This window comes from Mastomys coucha, unplaced genomic scaffold (genome assembly GCF_008632895.1).
Source record: "Mastomys coucha isolate ucsf_1 unplaced genomic scaffold, UCSF_Mcou_1 pScaffold5, whole genome shotgun sequence".
NCBI lineage: Eukaryota > Metazoa > Chordata > Mammalia > Rodentia > Muridae > Mastomys > Mastomys coucha.
The window spans coordinates 49,757,252-49,770,995 of NW_022196911.1; the positions used below are offsets into that span (position 1 = coordinate 49,757,252).

Sequence of the window (13,744 nt, forward strand, 5' to 3'; positions counted from 1 at the left end):
TGTGGAGGTCAGAGGACATCCTGTAGGAGTTTGTTTTCCATTGTAAGTCAGCTTCCTCTTAGTGCCTTTGGATGTACAGGGCAAGCAAGCTATCAAACAAAGCTTCTTGACAAATCTTCTGGCTTTTCAGTTTGTACGACTCCATGTCCCAGTTCTAAATCCAACTGAGCCACCCTTGGCTCCTGCCACTCTGGGGCTCTTTTGAGTGGAGTGGTGCATACTGATCTTTAATGTATCGGAGGTTAAAGTGAGGATACACCATGGGCCTGTGCTCTGTGTCAGTGTTTGGCCACGTCCTGTAGGGAACAGTCAGTTAAAAGTGACTCCGTTCTGACAGGATGCTCTGGAGATGTGTCTAGGCCAAGGCAGAGGTGCCTGTGGTCAAGCCTGGCCACCTGAGGTCCATCCTGAGTCCAGGTAATGGTTATCCTCTGACTTCTAGCCACATGTTCTGGTTGGCAATGAGCAACTAATTGTCACTCAGAAGCTGGGACAGGTGATTTGTTGGCCTAGGAGTTTGGTGAAGCCAATCTGGTCTATACAGTAGGTCCCAGTACAGCAAGACCCTAAAGGAGGGAGGAAGGGAAGGAGGGAGAGGGGAAGAGAAGAAGGAAGGATTACAATTACAGACTTAGAAAAAAGATTGTTCCAAAAGAGTTCAAAGACAGGGTTTCTCTGTGTAGACCTGGCTGTCCTGGAACTCACTCTGTAGACCAGGCTGGCCTCGAACTCAGAAATCCACCTGCCTCTGCCCCCCAAGTGCTGGGATTGAAGGTATGCACCACCACTGCCTGGTGTAAAAAAACAAACAAACAAAAAACTTTTAAACAAAAGAGTGATGAGTTGTCTATACCCATGGGCTGTCACTGGAGAATACTAGAAGATTCTCTACATGAGTTCTGGTGATTGAAATTTTATTAAAAGAGAAGAAAAATCCAAACAAAGAGTAAAAGAAAACATTTATTGAATCAAAATCAATACTTTCTTTTTTTAATATCTACAAGCCAACAGTGAGCTCACTTTATTCAAGAATGAACACAATGTACAAAAAAAGTATGCTTAGATTATAAAAATACGTCCATCTTGTCTTCTGGTGCTGAGCACACGTCACTGAGCAGATCAAGCAGCTGCTCTACACTAACAGCTCCATTTAACGACCAAAGGGAAGCTAATGGACAAAACCTTTCCAGGCCCACTGGAGAAGCTGCGCCCAGCACACTGCTGCGATCTGCTGTTTCTCTTGCTTACTAGTTGTCACCATGTATCTCAGAGAAGTATTAACAATATAATAAATTCTGGGTACAAAATCCTATTAGCTCCAATTTAAAAATGAGATGTATGACTAGGGGGAACAAATGAGTTCCCAAGGTTTACAATCCCATGTAGGGAGGTGGGAAGTGCCTCCCTGCACCTTTGCCGGCATCCTCAGGCCTCCATAAACATCATGTACCAGGTTACTCTGTACATTCTCTTGACCTTACTAGAACCCTCCAGGGCACCGGGCGGTGCACTGTGTACAGTGTCTCACTGTGCTGAGAGGTCAGAAGCTGCCGGGCCATCAGGGGCTTCAGGAGCCTTTGGCTTATTAATGACTGGCCTTGGAGCAGCAAACAGTGATGGGGGTGGGGACAATGGCTCCCTGTACTGTCCCATCCTTCAGTGCTGACGATGCTAAGAAGTCCCTGTCTGTTATACAGAAAGAGTGTGCACACAGCAGCGCCCTGGCAGGAACCTCACCCTGGCTAAGCAGAATGACAGACTCTAGAGTGCAGTATCCATATGGGGAATGAAAAACAACAGTGAAGAAAATGTTTCTCCTCGACAGAGAAATTCTCTCTGCTCAGGATTGACACTAAGAACGGTAATAATTGCAAAATCAAAAAATCAGGTCATCCAGTGTTCCATCCTACTGGTAAGTTATGTTCAGAAGAAATATAGGAGACATGCTTTCGGCTTTGCCTGCGTCAGCCTAGTGGCTCTTCAGTCAGCATTCTCAGGACAGGGACAGGGACAGGTGAAGGCAGAAAAGATCACAGCTTCTCTAGATAAGGACCTAGGTGCCTTCAGCACTAGCTCTAATCTCAGTTAAGACCCATCTTCTGCACAAATGCTAATCAATTAATCAATCAATCAATCAATCAAAGGCAGTTAGTAAAGTGGACCACAGGGCCCAGCTATCTACACTCAGCAGGGAAGAGGAACAGAAGGGGACCTGAGCAAAAGCCTCTTACCAACCCCAGAATGTCACTGTGAGGGCTGATCTCTGTCTGTGAATAAGCCAGGCAGCAGCTTGCTGTTGGAAGCTGCCACAGCCTCCATAGTAAGTGGAACACTGGAGGGCCACGGGCTCTGCAAGTCACAGCTGGTAGCAGAGGCCAGAATTTCAACACACAGCTAGTGGAAACAATCTGACAGCAAATGACTACATAGAAAACAGAGCAACAAAGAAGAGCTAACAGGATGAAGGTGCTGAGAAACTGAATGGGCTTCCCAATACTCAGACACAGACTGTCTCTGCTCACAATCATAGGTCCTCACTCTCAAATAAATACACTGAACATTTACAGCCAAGCAACTGCCTCTGAATGCAGGCTCTCCTGTCACTGCTCTAGTCAGACCAGAACCCACTCGGAATATCTGTAAAGAGCCTCCTCAGAGAGAGGAGCATCCTTTAGGCCTCAGCAGCTCAGGATGGATGTCTCGCATCCCATGGGGTCCCCTCTGAGCAGCACCATGGAGTGTGCAGACGCGCTCCGCTCAAGTTTCCAACAGATGAAAAGGACTATTGTGCTTGTGGGTCTCATACCTTCAAAATATACATAAATGGTGGCAGTAATTACAGGTCTTTGTTTACCAGTTAAATCATAAGGCAGAGGGGCTGGAGGTGCAATGAAAAGGTTTAAAATGGAAAAATTACAATACAGTGCTAGCAGTCACAAAAAAGACCATGCTAAGATCCGATCCATGTCAATTAAACATTGAAAATTCAGCTACAACCCAAAGAACTCTGTCAGAGTTCCAGGCATGCATGCCGCTGGCGGCAAGACGGGTCAGCCTGACGCTGCCTTCCTTGGAGTACGAACGTCTTTGCTGGAGATCACAGGAGTGAACAGATTGCCGCCATACTTCTTTTTTATAATTAAAATAAAAGAAATCCAATCACAAGACAAAAATATTATAGAACTGTGGACAGAGAAAATACAGAATTCACGATGACCTACAAAACCAAAAGAGAATTAAAATTATCATTTTTTTAGGGTTTTTTGTTTTATTTTATAAACAGGGTCTCTTTACACAGTCCTGGCTGTCCTGGAACTCACTATATAGACCAGGCTGGCCTTGAACTCACAGAGATCTGCCTGCCTCTGCCTCCCAAATGCTGGGATTAAAGGCACATGCCACCACATCCAGCCAAAAAAATTCAAATTATTTTTACACTCTTAGGTAAATCCTTCCTTTTAAGTAGTCATTTTATTTTTCATTTGAAAAGCTTATAATGAAATATTTATAAATTACCTCACTGCTCAGTACATAGTACTGTCCCTCTGGGAAGGAGGGTAAAGCAGCATTTTGTCACCAGAATTACAGGCCAAAGCATTCTCCTTAAACTGTCTCTTATAAGGAGACAGTCTGACATTTAAATCTAAATTCAAGAATATGCCAAGACCACAAAGAAAGGTAATTTGACTATCTTTTTTAGCCTCAAGACTAAGACTCTTGGCTAAGCAAGAGGCCGCCCCACTCCAGCTCTGAGGTACTCACAGGTGACTGGACCAGGGCTATCCTGCCTTTGTGTCCACGAGCTGCATCTGCACATTGGCAGGCATTCCACCTCCATAGCCTCCTTTGGACTGCATTTGGTTCTGAATGGAGCTGACCTAAAACAAACAGGAACAGAACAGATACACAGCAGGAACCAGAGACCGCAACAGTGATTTCCCCTCCATCTTCAGGACATAGAAAATCTGGAAGTCATGCCCAGTGACAGTCAGCCACAGTCTAGGGGGAGTCCAAGGGATACCTGGGCCACATTCATTAGTCTGTTTACTGAGTACCACTGAGCATTTACCGGAACACATTTCATTCATTGTTAAACACCTTAATTTTTCCTGGTTATAGTGCAAATGGTGAGGTCAGTACTGAATGATCTGTGTTTTAGTTTAGTTTTTCTCCCAAGCAAGGCCTTGTGTAGCCTGGGATGGCCTTGAACTTGTAGTCATACTGCTTAAGCCTTCTGAAATTGCCACTCGCTCCTGCAATGCATAGTCAACAGGCTGACGAAGTGAAGGTGTCTAGACACAGGATAAGCCATGTTCACTTTTTAATCCTGTCAGCAAGTGAACTACCACCTAAGCCAGTCAGGCTGCTCTGTGGTAAGACCAGAGTCTTATGATAGACTGCAAGGTGCTGGAGCAAACGCACACACCTTTCAGTTTATTACCATCACTCCAACCCAGGTCCTGTAAATTGGAAACATTCTGGAAGCAGAGAGTAAGTCAGGCCACACTGCTGGAAGGAGGAACCCACGCAGGAACTCTGGGGGTGATGCTCAGTGATGAGTCTGCACAGTCTAGGGACCCTTGAAGGGTCACTTCCCAGAGCTGAGACCTGAGGGGAAGACAGGATGCTTGAACCATGTTCATGAATCTACTTACTGAGTGTTGTGAGCATTTACTGGACTTAAAGGAAGCACAGGACCTTTTTGCTAGTGATGCTGAGTCATTATATTGACATGTATCAGTGGGCGTTCTATAGTGTCCACTGTTTTTATGTGTAATGTTTAGTCAGATAAACTATTTTCTCAGACACCTAGTATTTTACCTAGTCAATTTGTTGCTAGAATTTCCAACCCTAATACACCCATATAAAAAACGCACAATCCAGTTATTTGCCTAGATTGGTCAGATCTAACACTATACTAACTTATACCACAGCAGTTTCTCTCGGCCTCACAGATCTGGTCCATCGTGGCTTCTCTTCCTCTGTCCCCTCTCTCCCTTTCCTATTCTCCTCTTCCTACCTGCCCCCAACTCTCGAACCTCCAGACCCACCTTTTCCCTCCCCTGCCCATTCACAGAGGCTTGCCCAAGTTATTTCTGAATAACAGGTTCAAATATGCTAAAAGAGAACATATGGTAGCTAAGCTTATTCAGCTCCTAACAGCTTAAGAACTCTGCCTTACAGAACCCACTGCCCTACTCAGAGACGCTGACTTCTGTGGAGCCTCTCACCCCAATGGCATTGCACATACTACAACTAAACACCTGTACTCACAACTGAAGGCTGCTTCAGGTAAGAATGTACAGCTAGCCTTTAAGCCCTGGAGCATGACCTCATCCACATCCCTTTTGTGATGCAATGTGACCTCGGCTCAGATATCAGTCTTTATCAATCTATACCCAAACCACACACAGCCTCTGCAGATATTCCAGGACCACCTGGTCAAGATTTTTGAACTTATAAAGCCACACAAGTCACAAGTCTAAGAAAGAGGTGTGTATTTCCTCAAAAATAAATAAATAAATAAATAGATAGATAAATAGATAAATAAATAAATAAATAAATAATTCTGTAGTGTCAAACTGAAGGGTCAGGAAGTGACCTATCAGTGTGAGCAGGCATATGACTGTGGGTGCACAGTGTTTGAAAACTACTACTAGATGCTCACAAGAGCTCTTGCTGGCAAGAAGCTGGCATTACAAAGTAAGCTTGCAGGTGTGGCAGTCTACACCTGGAACAGCACCAACCAGTGGCATCCAACCCATCAACAATCAGTCCATAAGGAAGCCCTGGGATGCCCTGTGTTTTCAGAGATGGTCAGTGATGCAGCGCAGGCCAAGCGGGCACCTTCACACATGAGCCTGTTCCCAGTGACAGTTGCTCTAGTCTCAGGACAAAGATGGGTGGGGACACCTGCTTGGACAAATAGCATTTCTATTCATGCTTTTTGTCTTTTTGTCACTGTTCTTACACAAGAAAACACAATTTCTCTCACAGTCATGTTTATGCAAATGAGAACTATCTGCATTTCCAAAACCTCTCGGACTGGTCTCGAGGTCAGCAAGACCTCAGCACTGAGGGGAAAGGCTGAAGAGGCAGCAGGCTCACCCAAGAGGACATTAGTTCTGCAGAATGATGTCAGTCCCAGAGAAGACTCCAGTGGCCTGCAGGGCAAACCTGACGCTGTCAGCATAGGAGCCTCCGCCTCAGCTATAGTAGGCAGCAGACCTCGGGCAGCTTACTGACTAATGGTAAGACGCGAGGACAAACTTTTCAAGGAAAATCCTGAACTGTGCACAAACAAGACTGAGAATGTTTCCAAGCACTGTAAGCTAGATTTAATCTTAACAGGTAGCTAGGTAATGTCCCGGCATCCACTAGCCTGAGGCAGCAGCTCAAGTTCAAAACCAGCTCAACCTCCATCTTTAGATTAAATCTGGCCTCTGCACACATGTGACACATGCACACCAACACATAAATAAAAACTAAACCTTAAAGTATATGAAAAGCAGTTCACACAGGAGGGTAAGTATTAATACTTATTTGTTTGTTTTTTTTTGAGGCAGGGTCTCTCTAGCATTGGCTAGAATTGTCTTAGAATTCACTACGTAGACCAGCCTGGCCTTGAACTCAGAGATCTTCCTCCTGTCTCGACCTTCTGAATGCTGGAATTAAAAGCACACACCACCATGCCTGACATAAATATTAAATTAAAAACTGACCTTTTGAGTCCCCAGGGTGGTAGCATAAGAATCAGTAATTAACTAACTTGTCCCAAATCCAAGTCTAAAAGAAAAGATAAATGCTCACAAGTGTGGCTGTTCCTGCACGAAGTGGTCTGCCTTTTACGTATACATCACATCTTCCCATGAACACTAAGTCATCTATAGTGTATACAGCAGTATATTTAATAGAGTGTAAGTAATATACGAATAACTGCTAGACAATATTGCTCAGGGAGTGGCAAATGGGAAAGGTGTATGCAGACACAATACTTCTTTCCAAATATTTTCAACCCATGACTGGCACAATCTAGCTGCAGAAATCACTTGACATAATGTTATTAAAAGGGACCCAAACAACAAGCCTACAAAATCATTTTGAAGGTGTGAGTCTGTCATACAGGTCCCACTGGGCCTTGTCCCACAATCCCATGTGTGTGTCCCACGATCAAACTTACTGAGTTCATCCCACTAAATAGGTCTCCGGATCCTACGTGAGCTGTGTGCACAAAATTGGTTGGCTCTCCAATCATACTTCGGTCAATCCGTCGACGCCTCTTCTAAAATATGAGAAATAATGTGTTGAGAAAATGGCCTTACCCTCCCACATTGGTCTGAAACCCCAATTCTCATGCTTTTCATTTCTCTTTGAAACAATGAAACATCAAAACTCTAGAGGATAAGCAATCACGACAGCTCAGCCAGTGAGAAAGCCTACCGTGCACACCCCAAACCCAGCTCCATCCATGGAATCCCAAGGTTGCCCTTTAACCCCCCGTGATGTTGTGAAGTGTGCAGCCACACAATCAGAGTTGTACCTGAAGAGGTATCTGGAAGTTTTTAGCACAAAACAGTAAGTAATAAGCTAGCTGATGACTGTATCCCCCAGCACTGTGGAGGCTGCGACAAAAGGGCCTTGGGTTTGAAGCCAGACAGGCTACATTATGGATACCTTTTCAAAAAACCAAACTAAGGAAACAGTAGTTTAAAAAAAAAAACAAAAAACAAAAAACAAAACAGAATCTCATCTACCCCAGGCAGGCCTTGAACTCCTGCCCATCCTGCTTCTATTCCCCAAAAGCTGTGAGAATAGAAGCACTCACTGCCATGACTAGGTAAAATAATAGATATCCGAGGAACTAGTTAATCTGACTAAAACATTATAATAATAATAAAAAAACACTGAACTTTATAATAATGCCAGTGATACTTGTTTTTCGAGACAGGGTTTCTCTGTATAGCCTTGGCTGTCCTGGAACTCACTCTGTAGACCAGGCTGGCCTTGAACTCAGAAACCCACCTGCCTCTGCCTCCCAAGTGCTGGGACTAAAGGCGTGCGCCACCACTGCCCAGCTGGTAATACATATTTTTATGTTAAAAATAACTTAAATAAAACAAATGTAAAATTACCCTCATCATTAGCCAAGAATATGTGGGATTTGACCTCAATGCTCTTGATTTTAAACACAACATTCTAGCTCTTGATAACAAGTTGATTGTATTCTGATGTCATTTACTTGGGTTGTCTCCAGCTGCCCTCTCCACAATGGAATGAATCTGTCATTCAGCTGGCCCGAGGGAGGGGCAGGACTTCGCACTGGTCTGTTCACTGCACTGACTGACACCCTGTCTAAACCCAGCAAGGCTGGGGCTTGCTTCCTAATTTCTGACAGCCACGTTTTAGTTTATAGGTTCGCATCAATATAGCTCAGGCTCACCTAGAACTCAGCGTCCCGCCTCAGCTCCTGAGTGTTGAGGTTACAGGTATGGTCACCACGCTCCAGTGCTAGCCAGTTTCCCAGCAAAGCAGGCATGCTGGCTTCCCATCAGTACACCCACCTTCTGCCTCAGGACTGCCCCTTCTCTGCTCATTTGAGGTTTGCACAGATCCCTCAGATATGACACAAGAGCAGTCACCTGTGTAGCTAGGTCACTGTCCTCACAGCAGACTTCTCTGTGACAGCACACAGCTCCAAAGTTTGTAGGGAACTATGAACTGTAGGAACGGAACCTCAGGACACAACACCCCAGGTCCATAAAACTGCAATGTTGCTGCCATTCTATTAAGTCCTAAATCTGACAGTGCTCAAGGCAGCTTGTCTGTCAGAACATGGCTTTTTATAAACACAGAGAAGTGGAAAGTTCATATGTACAAGACAGAAGTCAGCTTACAGTCTTTTTGTTGTTGCCGAATAAAACCCACCAACAGCTGGATTCTTTTCTTTAGAAATACTTGATTCTCCTGGTTCAGCAATGGCATGTACCTTCTGTGAGCTGGATGGGTTTATTCCTGGTAGCTCTGCATGGTAACACAGTGCCACTTAACCATGTGTTCCTAGAGCGCCTGCTCATGTGTTTTTGCTCGCTCTGTGTGTGTGTGTGTGTGTGTGAGAGAGAGAGAGAGAGAGAGAGAGAGAGAGAGAGAGAGAGAGAGAGAGAAAGAGAGAGAAAGAGAGAGCTCAGTTTGTTTTCATCCATTATTATTATTATTATTTTTTTTTTTTTTTTATTTTTGGTTTTTCAAGACAGGGTTTCTCTCTGTAGCCCCGGCTGTCCTGGAACTCACTCTGTAGACCAGGCTGGCCTCGAACTCGGAAATCCACCTGCCTCTGCCTCCCAAGTGCTAGGATTAAAGGCGTGTGCCACCACTGCCCGGCTTCATCCATTATTTTAAATGTCTCATCATAACATGTCATAATGTTACAGGAAAATAACTTGCTCTCTTCAGGAGTTGACAAAGGCTACAGTGTGAGGTCTTCAAGTTCACGGTCCAGTCAGCTGACTCACCTCTGTAGCAGGGTGAAACAGCAAGGACACGAGAAGGACACTAAAGCAAACACTCGGCCAGGTGTGTTGTCAGCCCAGTGGTCCCAGTCGTCCTCACTTTTGAAGCTTCTTCTGTGGTAAGTGTCTGATCCCATTCATTTTCATTACCCTCTCGGATCCTCTCCCATACCCTTTCCTCCAACAGCCCCACCCTACGCTTGTGTCCGTGCCCTTTTTAATGACCCACTGGATTTAGAGATGTTCACATGAGCATGGGACATCTTTTAGATACTTTGTTCTATTTTATTCTTTGACAACTTCATACAAATTTATAAAAACCACCAATTAATTCCCTTTCAATCTTACTCTCTACCTTAGGCTTTTTTATTTTGTTTTTGTTTTGGGACAGGGTCTTTCTATATAGCACAGCTCTGGCTGTCTTAGAACTCTGTAGACCAGGCTGTTCTCAAACTCACAGAGATCCAACTGCCTCTGCCTCCTGAGTACTGGGATTAAAAGCATGTGCCACCAAGTCTAGCCTCACTTAGTTTTTGAGATGGGGTCTCTCACTGGACCTGGAGCCCAATGACCGCCTGAGCTGGCTGGGCACAGGCTTCAGGGATTGTCTCATTTCCATCCTGTCCTCCAGGGCTCAGCTTTTATGTGGGTACTGGGAATGCAACCATGGATAATTGGTCTGAAGAGATGGCTCAGAGTTTAAGAACACTGGCTGTTCTTGCAGAGGATCTGGGTTCTATTCCCACATACCTATAATTTCAGTTCCAAGGACTCCAACACCCTCGTCTGGCCTCCTCAGGCAACTGCATATACATGGTTCAAGACACACATGCAGACAAAACACCCCCACATAAAACAAACCTTCAAACTTCAAGTGCACCTCTGCACAGCTAGTGCTCAAGGCCACCTGACCTGCAAGCTGCAATTCTAGATCCATTTTCTTTAGTAGCAGCAACGACAAGAGTTAATAATAATTATCACAATTAATGGAGACCTGCACCAAGGCACACATGTGGAGGTCAGAGGATGACTTGTGGAATCTGTTCCCTCCTTCCACCTGTCTATGGGGTCTGCGGACTGATACCAGGTCACCAGGCCTGCGTGGCACATACCTTTACATACCACACCATCTATCTCCCTGGCCCTTATGATGATTTTTCAAGAACTCATTCTTAAGATGTTACTGACATGGTGAGCACTTGCAATGCTAGCCTTTAACACAGTGAGTCAACACTTTCACCTGTGCTTCCTTCCATATTGTTGGAGACAGGTCTCACTATATAGGACTGGGTATACTGAAAGCCCCTATGTATGTATGTATGTATGTATGTATGTATGTATGAGCCTCAAACTCAAGAGATACTCCTGCCTCAGCCTCAGCAAATGCTGGGATTAAAAGTATGAGTTACCTTACCAGGTCATTTGTGCTTTATTTCTCTAAATTTAATCTCCAGGTCTTTAGTAAGGATGTCCTAGAGCCCCACTCATTTTTAATCTAGAAGGTCTTGAAAGCCAAGAGAAGGTTCAGACCCTTCTCCCTTGGCTCGCCCAGATTCAGCATGTGTTTTTGCACTCACCACACTCATCTTACTTCTCTCCCCACTGTTCCTGTGTGGAGCAATAAATCATAATTCTAGAAAAGGGCCTTAAGAGGCAAAGCCAGCTGGGCAGTGGTGGCGCACGTCTTTAATCCCAGCACTTGGGAGGCAGAGGCAGGCGGATTTCTGAGTTCAAGGCCAGCCTGGTCTACAGAGTAAGTTCTAGGACAGCCAAGGCTACACAGAGAAACCCTGTCTCGAAAAAAAAAACATAAAAAGAAGAAGAAGAAGAAGAAGAAGAAGAAGAAGAAGAAGAAGAAGAAGAAGAGGAAGAGGAAGAGGAAGAGGAAGAGGAAGAGGAAGAGGAAGAGGCAGCAGCAGCAGCAAAGCCAAAGCAGATGTGGCAGTAGTCTCATTCCTTTGGCAGCCAGTCTCCTAGTTCTTCACCCACCTGTACAGACTCCAAATCATGATCAATCCCCAGCATCTCAAGTCAAACAGCTTAGTAGACCTTCTGCCCCCTGTAGTACTAACAGAGGGTAGAGACAGAGACTTCATCACAAAGAGAGAAGGGCAGCAGCTGTACACGCTGGGACAAAGGATCTGCAGGATGAGGCCATCTCCCAAGGTCTCACAGGAACCTGACTTGTAGGAACAACTGCCTCTGCTGTGGGCCTCTCTAGACAGACCTGGCATACTTTGGAGTCACACCTTCCAGGCATCCCTAGTTTCTATCACCCTGATCCTGAAGACTGAAGGGCCACCATGCCCCCTCTCTCCATGCCTACCAATAAGATGTGGTTCTTGGAAGAAATTACACATGGCCTAGACCCCTACACCAAGTGACTCACTTCAACTCCTGGGTGAGGCTCAGAAAACAGCCACCAGTGACCTCAGTACTCCAGCATATTGAGTCCTGAGGGAGAGTGTGCAAACACATTCTAAGAGACACTCACACACATGAAGGCAAAGGGGGGAAGCCTCTAGCTCACTTTTTTCATAAAGACACATGTCTTTGTTAAGATAAAGTCTTAAGATGAGATGGTGGAGGAAGGAAGAGATGAAAACAGAAAGGATGGATGGGGATCAAGCACATGAGCCCACACCAGTCTACACAGTGAACACACCCATCCTCCTAAAAGTCCCTTCCACATCCCTTCTCCACGTAGGCGCTGATCTACTGTCTGCACATGTCTATCAGTGTTTTCCTGAAGTTCATTTAAATGGATCGCACAGCATGTGCTTTCCTTCAGTTATTCTGAGGGTGGTAACTGTTGCTACATATACCAGGAGTCACTCCTTGTTAATCCCAGAACTCTGAGACAGGTTAAACTACAGCAAACCAAAATCAATCTGAACTCCTTGCTATCATCTCTTCTCAGCTCAGTTTTCCCCAAGAAGCATCAACATACTTTGATAGCATGCAGAGCACATGAGGGCAAGGCTGACAAGGTGGCAAGACCTCTGTGTCAACTCCAATCACTGGGTACTGATGCTCCAACTGTGATATAGTGATGCAGAAATTCCATAGAAAGAAGCTTTTGCCAAACCACCTCTACTCTAGTACAACTGTTCACATTTATGCCTCTAATCCCTGACCTTATACAAAATGAAAAGCATTTTAAGTATGGCCTGGATTATGTGCATGGCCAGCAGCTAACGAAGTGTCCTGTAAGAGTGAAGTGTTCCAGGAAACACAGTGACGCTACCCAAGTCCACACAGCAGGCTGTGAGCGCCCTCTCAAGCTTCCTGTTTTGCTTTGCTGAGGCCCAACTGTGGAATTCCCCTGGCTGCTGACAACTGCATCTGTGTTTGTCTTGAAACTTTAATGCCATGTACTTGAAAAAGTGTGCTATTCCAAAAAAAAAAAAAAAAAAAATTCCACCTTATGCTTGAAAAATACTGTGTGTTTAGTGGTTGGTGGTTGATTGGGGGCAGTGGAATCACACCATGTAGCCATGGCTGGCCTGGAATTTGCAATCCCCCTGCCTCAGCCTCCTCAGTACATCTGCCTTTGTAGTTAGGACATTTATACTTAGCCCTGGGTGCTGTGGGCTCCACCCTCCCTCATATCTCTAGAGCTGTATAGCACAGAGACTCTCCCCCACTGTCAGGATGCCCCTGATCACTTTAACTGGATCCTTTCTGACTGAAGTTGAGCATGATGGAGTCTCCTCTCCTAAGTACTGAAAACATCCAATCTGTCCTTTCTCCTGTGAAGAAGAGAGCTATAGAGTCTTGTCATAAATATTTCATTTAGTTAACTATGCAAACTAATTAGTAACTATGCAAACCAAGCTGGCCTTGAACCTGAGCCCCTTCCTACTCTTACTTTACCTACTGGGAGCAGGAGAATGTCCTTACTTTGTGCTAACATTACACATTGTCAATGCATATATGTACAAATGTGTGTGCACAGGTATGCAGAGGACAGAGGATGCAAGACCCCTTGGAACTGAGGTTTCAGGTCATTGTGAGCCACCCAACTTGGGTACTAGGAACTGAAATCAAGTCTGTGGAAGAATGGCCAGTAAGTACTCTTAGCCAAATCAATGTTATTAATTCTGGATAATTAATCTCTAACATGCCCTTAGTTACAGAAGATGTGTGCCATAAGTATTTCATTCTAAACTTTTATATCAGCCTATTACTGGTTTAAAAGGAATGAAATGCAAGTTTCTGAGGTTCTTAAATCTCAG

At 44.8% G+C, this 13,744-nt stretch overlaps 1 protein-coding gene across 2 annotated transcripts in view; it reads right to left on the bottom strand.

The window, feature by feature from the left end:
• Window positions 1-934: 934 nt before the first annotated feature.
• Cdc42se2 (CDC42 small effector 2) overlaps window positions 935-13,744 on the bottom strand; it is a 70,015-nt gene continuing 57,205 nt past the window's right edge. For both annotated transcript variants that reach the window (XM_031350496.1, XM_031350495.1), the window contains 3 exons: window positions 7,181-7,282; window positions 3,763-3,878; window positions 935-3,217 (listed from right to left, as the gene is read on the bottom strand). In XM_031350496.1, the coding sequence (XP_031206356.1) occupies window positions 3,780-3,878; window positions 7,181-7,282 (201 nt within the window). In that variant the 3' untranslated portion in view covers window positions 935-3,217; window positions 3,763-3,779. The remainder of the gene's footprint in view (window positions 3,218-3,762; window positions 3,879-7,180; window positions 7,283-13,744) is intronic.